This window comes from Rhea americana, unplaced genomic scaffold, assembly GCF_003343005.1.
Source record: "Rhea americana isolate MKP2758 unplaced genomic scaffold, rheAme1 scaffold_241, whole genome shotgun sequence".
In the NCBI taxonomy this organism is placed as follows: domain Eukaryota; kingdom Metazoa; phylum Chordata; class Aves; order Rheiformes; family Rheidae; genus Rhea; species Rhea americana.
Genome location: NW_028186359.1, coordinates 1,176,931 through 1,189,496, shown reverse-complemented (window position 1 = coordinate 1,189,496; position 12,566 = coordinate 1,176,931). Strand labels below are relative to the sequence as shown.

The following is a 12,566-nucleotide window of genomic DNA, read 5'->3' as shown; positions in this document are numbered from 1 at the left end:
GGCGGTGCCGACACGCAGGGCTGCCGGGGCTGCTCGGCGCCCTGCCGCCGCTTCCCGCGGCGCTCCGGCCGCGGGAGGACGCGTGCCAGTGCAGGACACGTGCCTTGCCGGGGCTGAATCCTCCAAAAACGGGTCCTCAACGACAGCAGCCCGCGTTGGACGTGACYGAACCCGCCCGGTGCGACGCGCTACCCCTCCTTCCCTTCCCTCCTGTTTACCTTTCCCGCTAATTCACTCTATTTAGGTGGTGCCCAACCATTTACGACATAACCAGGTTTCCTTTCTGGGCTGTTACAACACTGCACGTTTTTCACTATTTATGAGGCAATTTAATGTGTTGCACGGATTTGTACTTTGTGGGAAGGAAAGGTTGGGAAAAGCAGGATTTCAAAGCGGCTGAAGCAGCCAGACTCAGAAACCCGAGTGCATTTGACTCTCAAAACGTGGTGGAAATAAGCAGACAGAGCACYGGGTGACCTCACGCCAAAGCCCTGCTCCGGAGTCACCGTTTCAATGACTATCTGGGGTTTAAAGTTTCCCTTGAAGCCCAGCATTTATTAATACCCAGAGTTACTCATTAACGCCCAGTTTTTCACGCGACGTAGAAAACTCTTGGCAGCGCTCAGCCACTTGCTTTTGTGCTGGAAATGAAAAAYGACTCGGGGTCGAGCCCTGCACCCTCCGAGCCCTCATCCCGGCGCTGCGGGYGCGAGCGGAGGGCGCTCGGCCTCGCCGGGGGCTCGGCGGGCAGCGCGGCCTGCGGCCGAGGCCGACGGGACGCGGCGGCGGGGCTCGTGCGCGCCCCCGGCCTCGCGAGCCCCCGCTGAGCCCCCGGCTGCCGYGCTGCGCTCAGCCGGGACCCTCAGCACTTAACGGGGAGCGTCTGCCCTGGGGCGGGCTGGAAGGAAGCTGCAGCTCTTTAATTCCCAGCCGGGGCTGGGACAGCAGCACCGGGGGGGATGAAGGGGGGGTAAGAGGAAGATCGAAGCCGTGGGACCTGGATGCTTTGTGTTTGCCGCAGCCGCTGGAGGAGCGGCGAGGCAGGACGCGTTTGGACTTTTTTTTTTTCTTTTTCCTTTTATTTTTTCCTATAAACAGGAACGTGCTATTTAGCTGCGTTTAAGGTCCAGCCCCGCTCGGGCCGCGCCGCGCGCTCTGCGAGCAGAGCCCGGGGGCGGCGGCGGGGCCGGGCGGAGCCGCGGGCCGGGCCGGGCCGGGCCGGGCCGGGGGCGGCGCCAGCGCCAGGTGCGTCCGGGCGGCTCCTACCTGCCCCGGCCGCGGCGGCGGCGCGGCAGCCGCTGGGCCCGGCAGCGGCGGCCCCTTGGCCAGGATGAAGAAGCACCAGTCCGTGCAGGGCACCTTCAGCAGGCTCTTCGGGAGGAAGCATGCCCAGGGGGCTGCCACCTCGCTCTTTGCCACCAACCCGCCTTGGATCTTCACCCAGGAGGTCACCTCCGAGAGCACAGGTGGCACCGGTCAGTCTTCCTCCCTCTTCTATTCTTATTTATCTTCTCATGCTGCTGCTTTTTTGCTTTGCCTTTCCCTGGAGCCGCAGCCTGGGTGGGTGGGGGGACGGTCCAGCTGTCCCCCGGGTGCCTGGTCACAGSTGATGGCCACCATGGGGAGGGTGACCCAGCTGCCACCACCGTGCGCCCTGTCCACGCGATGGTAAAACCTGAGGAGTGATCCRATGTGGCAGGGTTACGAAATGGCAAGTTTCAACCTGCTTAAACCTCCAGAACAGCTGGACTAAGTCCTCCGTGAGGGTAAGGAAAACAGAGGCTCCTAACGAGCCGCCACCTGCTTGAGACCAGCCTCAGCTCTCGTGGGGCCATAGTCCACCCTGAACTTGCTAAAGCAATCCAATAAACGGTCGGGCCCCGTCTTATCGCTCGCAGTCGCTCCCCTCCCAAACCACGCTCCTGCCCAGCTTCAGCGACTTACCTGTAAACCTGTTTGTTGCGTRCGTGAGTCCGCGGGGCGAGGGGGGATTGAGGTGCGTGGTTCTTCCGCGTTTATTTGTGTTTCTCTGTGGTTCTCACCGCAATACTGCGCCCCGGAGGCTCGAGTGGGAGGGTGCCAGATAGRAGATAGCAGCGTGTGGATGGAGGCTGGTGGCTCCTAATTCCAGCGAGTACTTTGAAATTTAGAGAGGGGAGCGCTGCTCGCTGGGCTGCGTAACGCGCGCGGTGCCCGTCAGAGCTGCTGCTCGCGGGCTGTACCCTGAAGGCCAGCAGTGAAACGAAGATAAAACACGAGGGGAAGTTTTGTGTAACCCTTAAATGGGGGGGGAGGGGGACACCAACATGCTGATTGCTAACTGTTGCAAGTCTGGGAGGGATTCAGGTTTCCCTGCAGGGTTTTTCTTTTTGCCTCAAGCAAAGAAAAGGCRCTGGGCAGGCCACGCGGCAGAGGCCCCCGGGAGCCTCGCGTCCTGCCTCGGCGCTTCCCGGCGGGCGAGCGCGGGCCGGGCACGGGTCTGCCCGGCTCGGAGGCTCCCGAACGCCGAGGCCTCGGCCGGCCCCGGGGTGCCACGCCAGCTCCGGGCCCTCCGCCCCGCGGGAGCCCCCGGGAGAGGCTGGACCTCGGCGGCCGGCCCGCGGCCCCGTCCGGGCCGCCCTCCCGGGAGGAGCTGAGGAGCGCGGGTCTGGCGGCGGCAGGCCCTTAGCAGGCGAGTCCTGTTCGTCTCGCAAGGGAGACACAACTGCAAGCACCTCATCTTGCTTTAATTAGACGCTTGCAGGCTGGAGATGCTTAGTAAGCTGGGATCAAACGGCCTTGTGATCTTTCATGCACTTTCTCACTGAGTTCAGCGGGTGACTTGTTTAACCCAAAAGTCCGGTCGCGTCAGCCCTCGGAGCTCCTCCGTCCCCGCGTCGGCCGGGCTCTCGCCGAGCGGCGCCGGCGCTGCGCGTGCTGCCTGGAGCCGGCCCGCAGCCCGGCGGGACCCGGCGGCTCCGGCTGCGGCGGGGCCCCGCGCCGAGGTTCCCGCGCCCCGACCGCGCGGCCTCCGCTTCTCCGCTCCTCGGCTTCTCGTTTTTGTGCGATGCTCGACTCCGCGCTTCGTGTTTTGGGATGAAACCCACTCGGAAGACCGTGCTTCCAAACTTCCTTTCTTTTAAAAAGCTGCTCGCTCTTCGGAGCTGGTGTTTCAGGGGGCAGGAGGTTGTTTACTTTCCCCTTTGCGCTGAAGCCGCTATCGAAATCWGCTAGGTGGGAACGTTCCTCCTCAGTTTTCCTCCCAGTCGCAYGCATTTTGCATGCTTTTCCCCTCCTTCCCGAAACCTTGCACTGCCCTTTAACGTCGCTCTCCTTGGCAACGAATTCTTTGTATCTCCCCTCCCAGCCCAGGTGGGGTTTTCGTGCTTTGTGCTTCGGTGCTTCTGCTTGTTAATTCATGCTGTTAATCAGACACAAAGAATGTAATTAAAGTCATGAGCTTTATTTGCTGTCAGAAATACTCTGGCCCAAAAGGTGTGGTTCAAGGGGAAAGCCCAGGGCCGGGAGCCGGGAGTCCCCACGGCCGGCCGTGCCTTCCTGCCGCAAGGCCGCGGGGTCTCCGCACGGCGCCCCGTGGTCTGAAGCATCCTGTCGAGCACTGCGTCCTCTCGAGCACTGCGTCCTGTCCAGTGCTAAATACGTCGGAAGCGAATTATCCCAGCACTGGGTGGGAGGACGTTGCTAGCGCTGGCGGAGCAGCCAGGGCGGCATTTGGGTAGCAGCAAAACGGGCACAAAAAAAAATGAAATAAAAGGCCGTGGGAAAGGGAGCTCCGCAGGCGCTGGCGGAGCGGTGGGAGGGAGCCCATCGCCAGCCCCGCTGTGGCGCTGGGCTGGCTGCTCCCAGCCRCTCCGAGTGTTTTCCTGCACTAAACCCAGCCCGGATGGGGTCGGAGCGATGAGTTGAATGCAACTCATTTTCTGACCCTCCTAAAGCGAGACGTTCGTAGCCGGTTGCCGTCAGGCATGCCCCTTCCCGGGCGCCGCGAGACGTCACGGCGCCGCGCCGACCCAGCTGGTGCCCCTCTGGGGCCTTGTCCCGGCGTCCGTAACGCGATGCTGASGCGGTCTCCTCTTCCTCGCAGGCGACGTGATCGAAGTGTATTACGGCGATAACGGCTTCGGGGCCATGACCGATTCCGGGACGGCGACGCTCAAGGCTCGCCCGCGAGTGCGGCCGCTGCTGACGTTCCTGCCGCTCGTGAGTACYGCGCTCGGCCGGGCCGGGCTGCCGCCCGCGGGAGGCGCGTCGGAGCGGGGGGCAAAGCCGCTCTCCAGCGAAGGTGGGTGCAGGGGATTACAGGGTGATCCGGGCGCACGGTTTACGATGGACTTAGGCAAGGTATTTGGGCAGGAGACGTGAGCTTTATCGGCCGCGCGCCTTCCAGCTCGGCGGAAGAGCCGAGCCCGCGGGCGAGAGACGCGGCCGGCGGCGTCGCTCCCGGCGTCGCGGCGGGGGGACGAGGCGGCGTCGCGGCGGGGTCCGGGCGGGGGCTGACGGGCTGCGCCGGCCACGGCGCCTTTCTGCGGCACCGAGCCGCAGAAACCGCGCTGGGCGCGGGCTCGGCTGGGCTCTCTCGGCCGCTGTGGGCTTGCGTTGGCGTCATTTGGAGGACGCCTGGGGCATCCAGGTATTTGAGAGGGTGATTAGGAAGTTACGGGGTTGCWTGGGTTGTACCGGGTCGTCGTGCCCTCGGTGACACTGTCTGAAGGAGGATTGTGGCAGGTGGACTTGTGTGTCGGGGCTCCCAGGCTGGAGTAACCTCCACGGGGCTGGGGCCCGGGAGACTCCCGTCCCCTAGCAGGGACCTCAGCAAGCGCTCAAAGAGGAGCAACTGCAGCGATATCGCCATGTCCTTAGAGTGCAACTGGGCYTTTACTACTGTTCAGAGCTTCTAAAGCTTCACTAGTGCAAATGCTTGGTGCAGGAACAAGCAGCATGAATAGTCCTGGGATAAATAAAAGCTCTCAGCCTAGCAGCGGAGCTTTCTTGCTGCCTTCAGAGGACAGTTGTCCCTGGGCTTTGCTTTCCTTGCCCGCCCTAAGTGGCGGCCCTGCCCGCACCCTCTGCTCCTCTGAAGCAAAACGAGAAAACTTCTTGCCCCTGCAAGCCTGGCTAGTTAAACCTCTTACCCTTACAAGGGCCAGTCAGTGCCGGATGCTTGCGTTATTTTGGCGAGCTTAAAGCATGATTTGAGTTTGCACTGATGCTTCTGCCACATGCATGCTTGCACTGGGCTGTCCTGCAGCTCCTGCCTCAAGTCCTCCCTTCCCCATGGCCTCCTGCCAGGAGGGTGGCGGTGGCTGGCAAACGGCCGCCCGCGCAGGCATGAGTCAGGACCGCGGGCGGCCGGGACGCGCGCCCTGCCCCTGAGCGCTCCTCCCCTGCAGCCGGGCGGGCAAGGCTGGCCGCGTCCTGCTGGGGGGGCAGGCGAGATCTAACACCCTGCAGCGCTGACGGGGGGTGCCCGGGCGCTGCAGCGGAAGCTCGCCCTGAACGGGACCCTCGGCTCTCGAAAATCCGACGGAGGTGTCCCAAACCCAAACTGGAAATGCTGGTTCCCACCTGCCGCCCGCCCACGAGCGGCAGCAGCCCGCCCTGAGCCCTGAGTCAGCGGGAGGTTCGCTGCGGCTCGTCGCGCCCCTGGCAAACACGCACGGAGGAAACGATCTTTCCAGTCATCTGCGAGATTGGCAGCTCCGCGGGCTGCCTTCGTTTTTAGAAGGTGGCTTATGGCATGAGGATGGGTGGCTTTTATTTGAGAGGCGCTGAGCGCTAGCAAGCGCAGCAGAAAGTTTTGGTGTGGAACAGGCTCGCCCGGATCTTAGGACCTGCTGAAATGACGTGTCCAAAATTACTAATTRCTTGTGAAACATGGGCTCATTTCCTCCTTGCATAGATGTTTTCCATCTTCCTTCTACCCCATCCTACATGTGCAATACACACGTTGCTTATAGTCCAGGCTGAAGGGGCACTCGGGCATCTCTTCCCCGCAGTGTGCCCTGGAGCGTGCCGGAAGCAATGAATTTCCATACCAAATGGGAGCTCTGGCTTTTTGGCTTTTCTGCGTGGCATTTGTCTTTTCTCTGGACTGGCCGATGCCATCGCCAAATCTCGACGTGCCTCTCCGTTACCTGCTGTCCCCCCCCCGGCTTTTGGCTGATGTTAAGCACCCTGCCTGCGTAGTGTCTTCGGGAGTGGTAAGCGGCGCCTTGTCTGGAGCCAGACTCGCCAAGCCTGATGTTTTGCCACCAGCAGAGATCAATACCGATGTCCCGGCTGGGGCTGAGCAGTCTCGGGGGCTGTGGGTGGGAAGCRTTCCCTCCTGGCTCGTTCACGTGGTTGTAGAGGATTTATGGTCATCTGCAGCACGGTGGACTCGGCAAGCAGAGGGTATCTATTTCCTTACTACCTCTCCAGAGGGAGGAGGGGGATCCCAGGGCCTTGCAGCTCTTTCCCAAAGAGCTGCTGGAGTCGGCGCTGCCCTGGCAGCTGGGTCATGCTAATGCAGTTCCTGAGCCCGGGATGAGGCTGTCGCCCGGGCTGAGCCTAACCTCTCAAGGAGACTTTGGGTCCTGTCGCAATCTCTTGTAAAAATAGTGATAATGCCAGCGAAGGGCGAAGGCCGCCGGTCCAACCGTTACCCCCGCTTTCGTGCGCGGAGCCCGACTGGTCTCGGGATAACGCYCTCCTTGCACAAGGGGCTGCGAAGGTCCCGTCTGCCGCTTCGGTGCCTCCCGTGCGGCCGGCCGCAGCAGGGGTTCGCGTTTTGGGCAGGCAGCGTCGGAGTCCCWAGCAGGAGGGCACCAGCGCGCGTTTCGTGAGCAACCCGCAGCCCCGGCCGCGAGGCTCTGGGCCGGCGCGAGAAGTGGGTGCTCGGCGCTCCRGGGCAGCCAGCGTGCCACGAATACCTGGCCGCGGGTGGCTCTAATTATCCAGACTGCCCTGGCTCTAAGCACGCGTGTTGGTTGCTAAATTGCATGGTCCTGCGGCAGCTAAACAGCGCTGAATTTGCAGCAGGAAGGTGGAGGGACTAACTGCGAGTGAAACGCAAACCCAGCGAGCAGCGGCTTTCCCCAGGCTGTCCAGATGTGCTGCTGCTGGAGTTTTCCCAAAAGCTGGAATCCCTTCTGGGGCTTCAGCGACTGCATTGCGCCCTTGAGCCAGCAGCGGCCGAYGTTTGCCGGAGGAGAGCACCCGCGAGGGCAGCGGGAGCCGTGACGTTTGCTGGGTAAACGCTGCGGAGCCCYGAGCCCCGCAGGGAAGTAGCCGTGCACCTCCTGGTCCGCCCGAGCCGCGGGGAGGGCCCGTCCGGGCGGCTCGGCCGGTGCTCCTCGCCTCACCTGTCCRCCCGAAAGTCAGCTGCTGCCCCAGGGCCTCCCTGCGTAGGAAACAGCGCTAGACCCCGCCGGGCTCCCAGCGGCACGGATAACTTGCTCTGCGGCTGGGGCCTGCTCCTCAGCTCTTCGTTCTCACGCCTTGGGCGTAAAACTAACGACTCTCTCTCGACTCCTGCAGAACGCCCAGGAATCCCATGGGGTGGCCGTGCCGACGCCGTCTGTGCCCGAAGACTTTAAAGAAAAAGCAGCTCTGGGTAAGAGATCTTCCCCGCTAAGCGTTAGCAACACCAAGCCCTCRGCCTCGGGGTGTTCTTCGAAGCAGCCGCGCTTGTATCTAGCTCTGGAGCAGATAGCCTGATTCTGAGATTTCAGAGCTAAAATCGAGCTTCTGTTAATAAATCTTCATTTCTGATGGTGATTTTTGAGTTGAAAGCACTCATTTCTAAAGATGAAGCATGGTAGCTGTTGCAGCTAGGCAAGCTTTGGATAGCCCTGAGTTAGATAACCTGGCGTTCCTGGGGGGTAGCGTGTCGGGGGCGTTTCAGGCCCTCGCAGGGCRGGTGGAGAAGCTGTTACAGCTGCTGTGCTCGCGCTTTCTTGCAGACCCCGGCTCCCAGATGAACGGGAACCACCGGATGTACAGCTCGGTCGGAGACCTGCGCCCGCGGGCGGCGAAGGAGGACTCCCTGGAGGAAGACATCCCACCGCCGCCGTCGGTGCCCCCGCCACCACCACCGGCACCTGTGTTGTCACCACCACCACCACCACCACCCGCGGTGCCACCTGCGACTCCAACGCTGTCTGAGATAGTGGTGCCCCCGCCGCCTGCCGTGGCACCCCCACCACCGCCAGCATCTGCCTCGTCCCCCCCCAGCACGCCAGCCCCCCCAGACTTCATCCCCCCGGCGCCCCCCTTCTCCACGGGCATCTGCAAATGGAAATCGGAGACTGTGCTCAACACAAGGCAGGTGGACGCGGAGGGGCCAGCGTGTCCAGGCGAGGCTGAGGCCGGGCTGCCAGCGGTCCCCGGCCAGGACAGCCTGCAGCCCAAGCCCTGCCCTGAGCCGCACCTGACTTTCCCCAGGTCCTTCAAAGTGCCTCCCCCAGCCCCAGCCAGGTCTTCCTCCATCCCTGTGCAGGAGGCAGATGCCCTGGGGAAGAAGGAGCCCTTCCCCAAGCAGCCTCATGCCCGGCCACCRCTCCCGCCGTGTTTCACCATCCGGCCGGCAGCCAAGGTGCACTCATCAGGAGACACTGAGCAGAGAAGTGCTGCATTGAGGCAGCCCGTTGCAAAGCCGGCTGTGACAGCCACCCAGCCTCCAAGCCCGAGGCTGGGGTTAGCATCCAGCAAAGACACTAATTCTGGTGGTTGCCAGCCCCTGCCACCAGGCTTGGACTCCGAGAAAGTTCCTCGGTCCCAAAAGGGTGAGAACAACTCATCTCCAAAGTCTGAATTTCTTACTGCAAATGACCTGGAACTCCCCCCTCCAGACTATCCCTCCTCAGATGAGGACTGGAAGGAGGCCAGCAACCTCAACAGGCTGAAACATGAACTCGTGGCTCTCCTGTCCTCTTCCAAGCGGGAGGAGCGGCAGGTGGATAGACCAGTAGTTCCCCGGCCCATGAGCAGTGCTGCTGATTGTGCTGGTAGTGACAAGATCAGCTCTGATGGATCCAAGATTACTAAACCTGTTGGGAAGAACTCACAGTTACCCAAGGGAGGAGAAAGTGAGAAGAGAGAGAAGATCTGTATCAGTGCAGCCTCTGCTAGAGGGAGCTCCTCCAATGTGGTTCTTCCAGCTCCAGAGAATAAACCTGCCAACCCACAACCCAACAGCGTTATGAAAATCAGGAACGAGCTGGAGGCCGTGCTATCCTTGAAGAAAGAGGGAAAACCTTCCCTGGGATTTGGCAGCCAGAAGCAGAGTCCAGAGGATGGCAGCAGCTCCCTACGTTCAGGTATGGGCCATGTTGATCCTGGTGGCTCCCTGCTGCCAAAACCTGCTCCAGGTCAACTCCAACCCATAGCTGCTGCAGAGAAGGAAGAGAAGGTGCAGGAGGATCACCAGATGCCTAATGCCCCCTCTGTCAGTGACACTTTGGAGGATATAAACCCTGTTCCCAAGCACATGTCCCCTGAGAGCAGCCTGAGTGCCCCAGACCAACCCCAGAAACCAAAGGATGAACTCCTGGTCTCAGCCTCCCCATTACCCTCCTCTCCAGAGACTCTTTCACCCACGCAAAGCCCAGCGCCGTGGTCTGATGCRTCCCTATTCCAGTACAAAATCCATCGGGCCAGGGCCGACTCGACAGACTGCCTGCACGCTGAGAGCTCGGGTGAGAACGGCGATGGAGAAGGTGCGAGTCTGTGCCCTGCCGAGAGCGTGCCCATGCCCTCGGAGCCACTGGGCTCCTCGAGAGCAGGCCAAGATGATGTGCTGATCCACCCCGTCACAGGCGAGAAGGTGGAGAAGGGCTCCCCCATGGCCTTGCTCCTGGCCGCAAAGCAGCGGGCGCAGAGGAGTCGGCAGGCTCCGTCCCGGCGCAGCAGCGACAYGGGCGAGAAGCCGCAGGTTAAGGTACCTCAGAAACTTGGCAGCACTCTGCTGGAAACGGCCTCCACCAGCTTCTACCGTGATGAGTCCAAGCCTTATTCCTTCACAGTGGTACCCCGGTCCCACCGGACAGCTGCCCTCAGCCAGGCTGGAGATGAGTTGCCCCCGACAAGCTCCGCTCTCGCTGACGGTGCTGTGGGCTTGGCCGAGTCTGGGCAGAGGCAGAGCAAACCACAGTCCTTCTCCAGCCCTCCTGAGCAAAGCTGGACAGTGCAGAAGCCAAGCAAGGAGGATCCCCAGGGCTTTGTGAGGCACCAAAGGGTGCCTGCCTCCAGCTTAGTGCGAGGCCTCCTGGAGTCGAGCCAGCCCAAACCCCCAGACCTGCCRAAGAGCGGTGCCTCTCCGCCCCATGGCCTGGTGTCCAGCAAGGAAGAGGAGAATGGGGAGATTCTGGATTATGAAATTATCCCCCCGCCACCGGAGTTCAGCAACGATGCAGATGATGCTGAAGACGCTTCTCTGAACAGGGAAGCCAGTCACAAATGTCCCAGCTTCCCCGACTACAGCCGAACCTCGGAAACACCACAGTACTTCCGGTGGCCCAGCCATGACTACGGCAGGAGCTACGATCTGCTTTCCCAAAGGTCCTCAGAAAAAAGCAGAAGGAATAGCGACTTCACTCCTCAGTATCCAGATTTCAGCACCTCTGTGAGTTACTTTAGTCGCTACCCAAACAACCGCCCACTGATCAAAAAGCGTCTGTACGTGTCTGAGCCTGACCGGTCCCACCCAAGAGCAGCTGCAGCCCCCCGGGGCATTGGCACGCTCGCGTCCTACAGCCCCGGTGCTGGCGGGTTCCCCTCCTCGGCCGCGGAGGGGATGCGCCGGGTCAACTCTGCCCACCGGAGCGCCTCGGGGAGCATGCAGGGCAAGAGGACAGCTGTGGAAACGCCCGGGAAAGCCATGTCTTACAGCAACACCAGCAACGATGCCAAGCACAAGGGGCAGAACGGGGATTATTCGCCTGCCAGCACGGCAGCGGCCAGCAGGTACAGTCCTTTCCTGTGCTTCTGGCTGAGCCGGGTCCTCTGGATCTCACTGAAGCTTTGAGGAGAGAAGGGTTTGGGTCCCCAGGCTGCTTCTGCGAGCAGTACCAGGGCATGAAAGACGGCACCACACCTCTGCCTGCTTTGTGCRAGGGTGTACCTTGACCATGTCTTCTCTAGTGCTGGTTGCTCTTCGAAACCTGTGTCTCACAGTCACAACACAGCGTCCTCCCACTTTGGTTCTGGGCTGGGCTTTTGCTTTGTTCTTCCCACTGATTCTAACCTTCGCCTTGGCCTTGATTGCTCTCTTCTCCTGGCATCTTTTAATTAAGACTTGAGGTTTGCTTAATGGCAGAATATTCCCCTTAACTGAACTGGCTGTGGTGCTTCTCACAGTGCGCTTGCTGCGGTCCTGAGGACGAACAGAAGTGCAGTGTGTGTCAGCGTCTAGCACTGCTGTGGCAGTTGCAAAACCCGCAGAAGCACTAYGAAGAAGTGTTACCACGGGTCTTTCCAACCCCTGGGTGGTGGAGTGACCAGTGCGGTCAGAAAGCAGCACAGGAGAGAGTGTGTCAAGGATGGGACCTCCTCAGCCATGCTTGGCCCTCCAAACRTGTACTTGTGTGCATGGGATGTCCCCCACAGAGGGATACCAGTGGGGACAGACAAGGTTCAGAGATGAGACTGACACTTTCCTGGGGGAAGTGRAGGTTGGCCCCTCCTTCCTTTTCAAAGTGTTGCTGTTTTGACTAAAGACAGATAGTTGGGGTTTTTTTTTTGTTTTTTGGCTCTCAGTAACCTCCTCCTTGTGTTTCCACTGCAGACCTGTTCATGGCAGTGCCCAGTACAGCGGACCCACGAACACCTTCATGGTCAGGCCTGGGACACGGCAGCCCATCTCTTACGTGTACCAGAGCAGCCATCGATAGGGTTGTCCGGAGAGTCGCTCTGCTGCCTTTGCRTTTACGCTGGGAAGATGTTAACGTGCACTTGGGTGGAACTTCTCCTTCTCTGTGGGTGCCAGGACTCTCCCAACCCAGGCTTGTGAATATGCCGCTTGCAAACTACTGACAGTGAAGGCAGGGAGTGGATCTGGGACTTGGACTCTTCTCTAAAGACTGTCACGGAGCRTAGTTACTGCAGAGGATCAGCTGCTGTGCTGTTACGTGAGCAAACACGTTTTTCTTTCTCCTCTTTCCTCCCACCCCAAAGTATTATTTTCAAAACTGCAGTCTAATAGGTCTTCTAAGAAGAAAGTAAAAAAGCCTCTTTGGCTCTCTATAAAGAGCATAACCACTGAGGAGGGTTTTTTTGTTTAATTGGTTTGGATACAACGTGCTTGGGAGTAGGAAGAAACCAACTGGAGGATGTGCGTAACGGAAGCAAACAGCCTGTATCCGAGTCTAGGGGAATCGTAGTGCAGGAGGCCAGGTGGGTAGAGAGTAGTTTAGGATGTCCAGGGTCTGATCTCCACTGCCACCACCTCCCTCGGCAGCCCTGAGCGACTCGGTCGGGTCCTGGCTGGTGGGGACGGCCGAGAGCCGGAGGCTTCCTCCGCCGAGGCCGGACCTTCCCGCCCCGGCCGCGTGGCCGCGGCGCGGGTGCGCGGATTTACTGCCCTTGCT

At 60.7% G+C, this 12,566-nt stretch overlaps 1 protein-coding gene across 1 annotated transcript; it reads left to right on the top strand.

Moving 5' to 3' along the window:
* The first annotated feature begins 1,330 nt into the window (after nucleotides 1-1,330).
* Nucleotides 1,331-11,953, top strand: CUNH6orf132 (chromosome unknown C6orf132 homolog). Its single transcript, XM_085306586.1, has 5 exons — nucleotides 1,331-1,475; nucleotides 4,085-4,200; nucleotides 7,519-7,594; nucleotides 7,944-10,944; nucleotides 11,765-11,953. Exons 1-5 carry the CDS (start codon nucleotides 1,331-1,333, stop codon nucleotides 11,868-11,870), a joined length of 3,444 nt encoding a protein of 1,147 aa, XP_085162712.1. The 3' UTR covers nucleotides 11,871-11,953.
* Nucleotides 11,954-12,566: the final 613 nt, after the last annotated feature.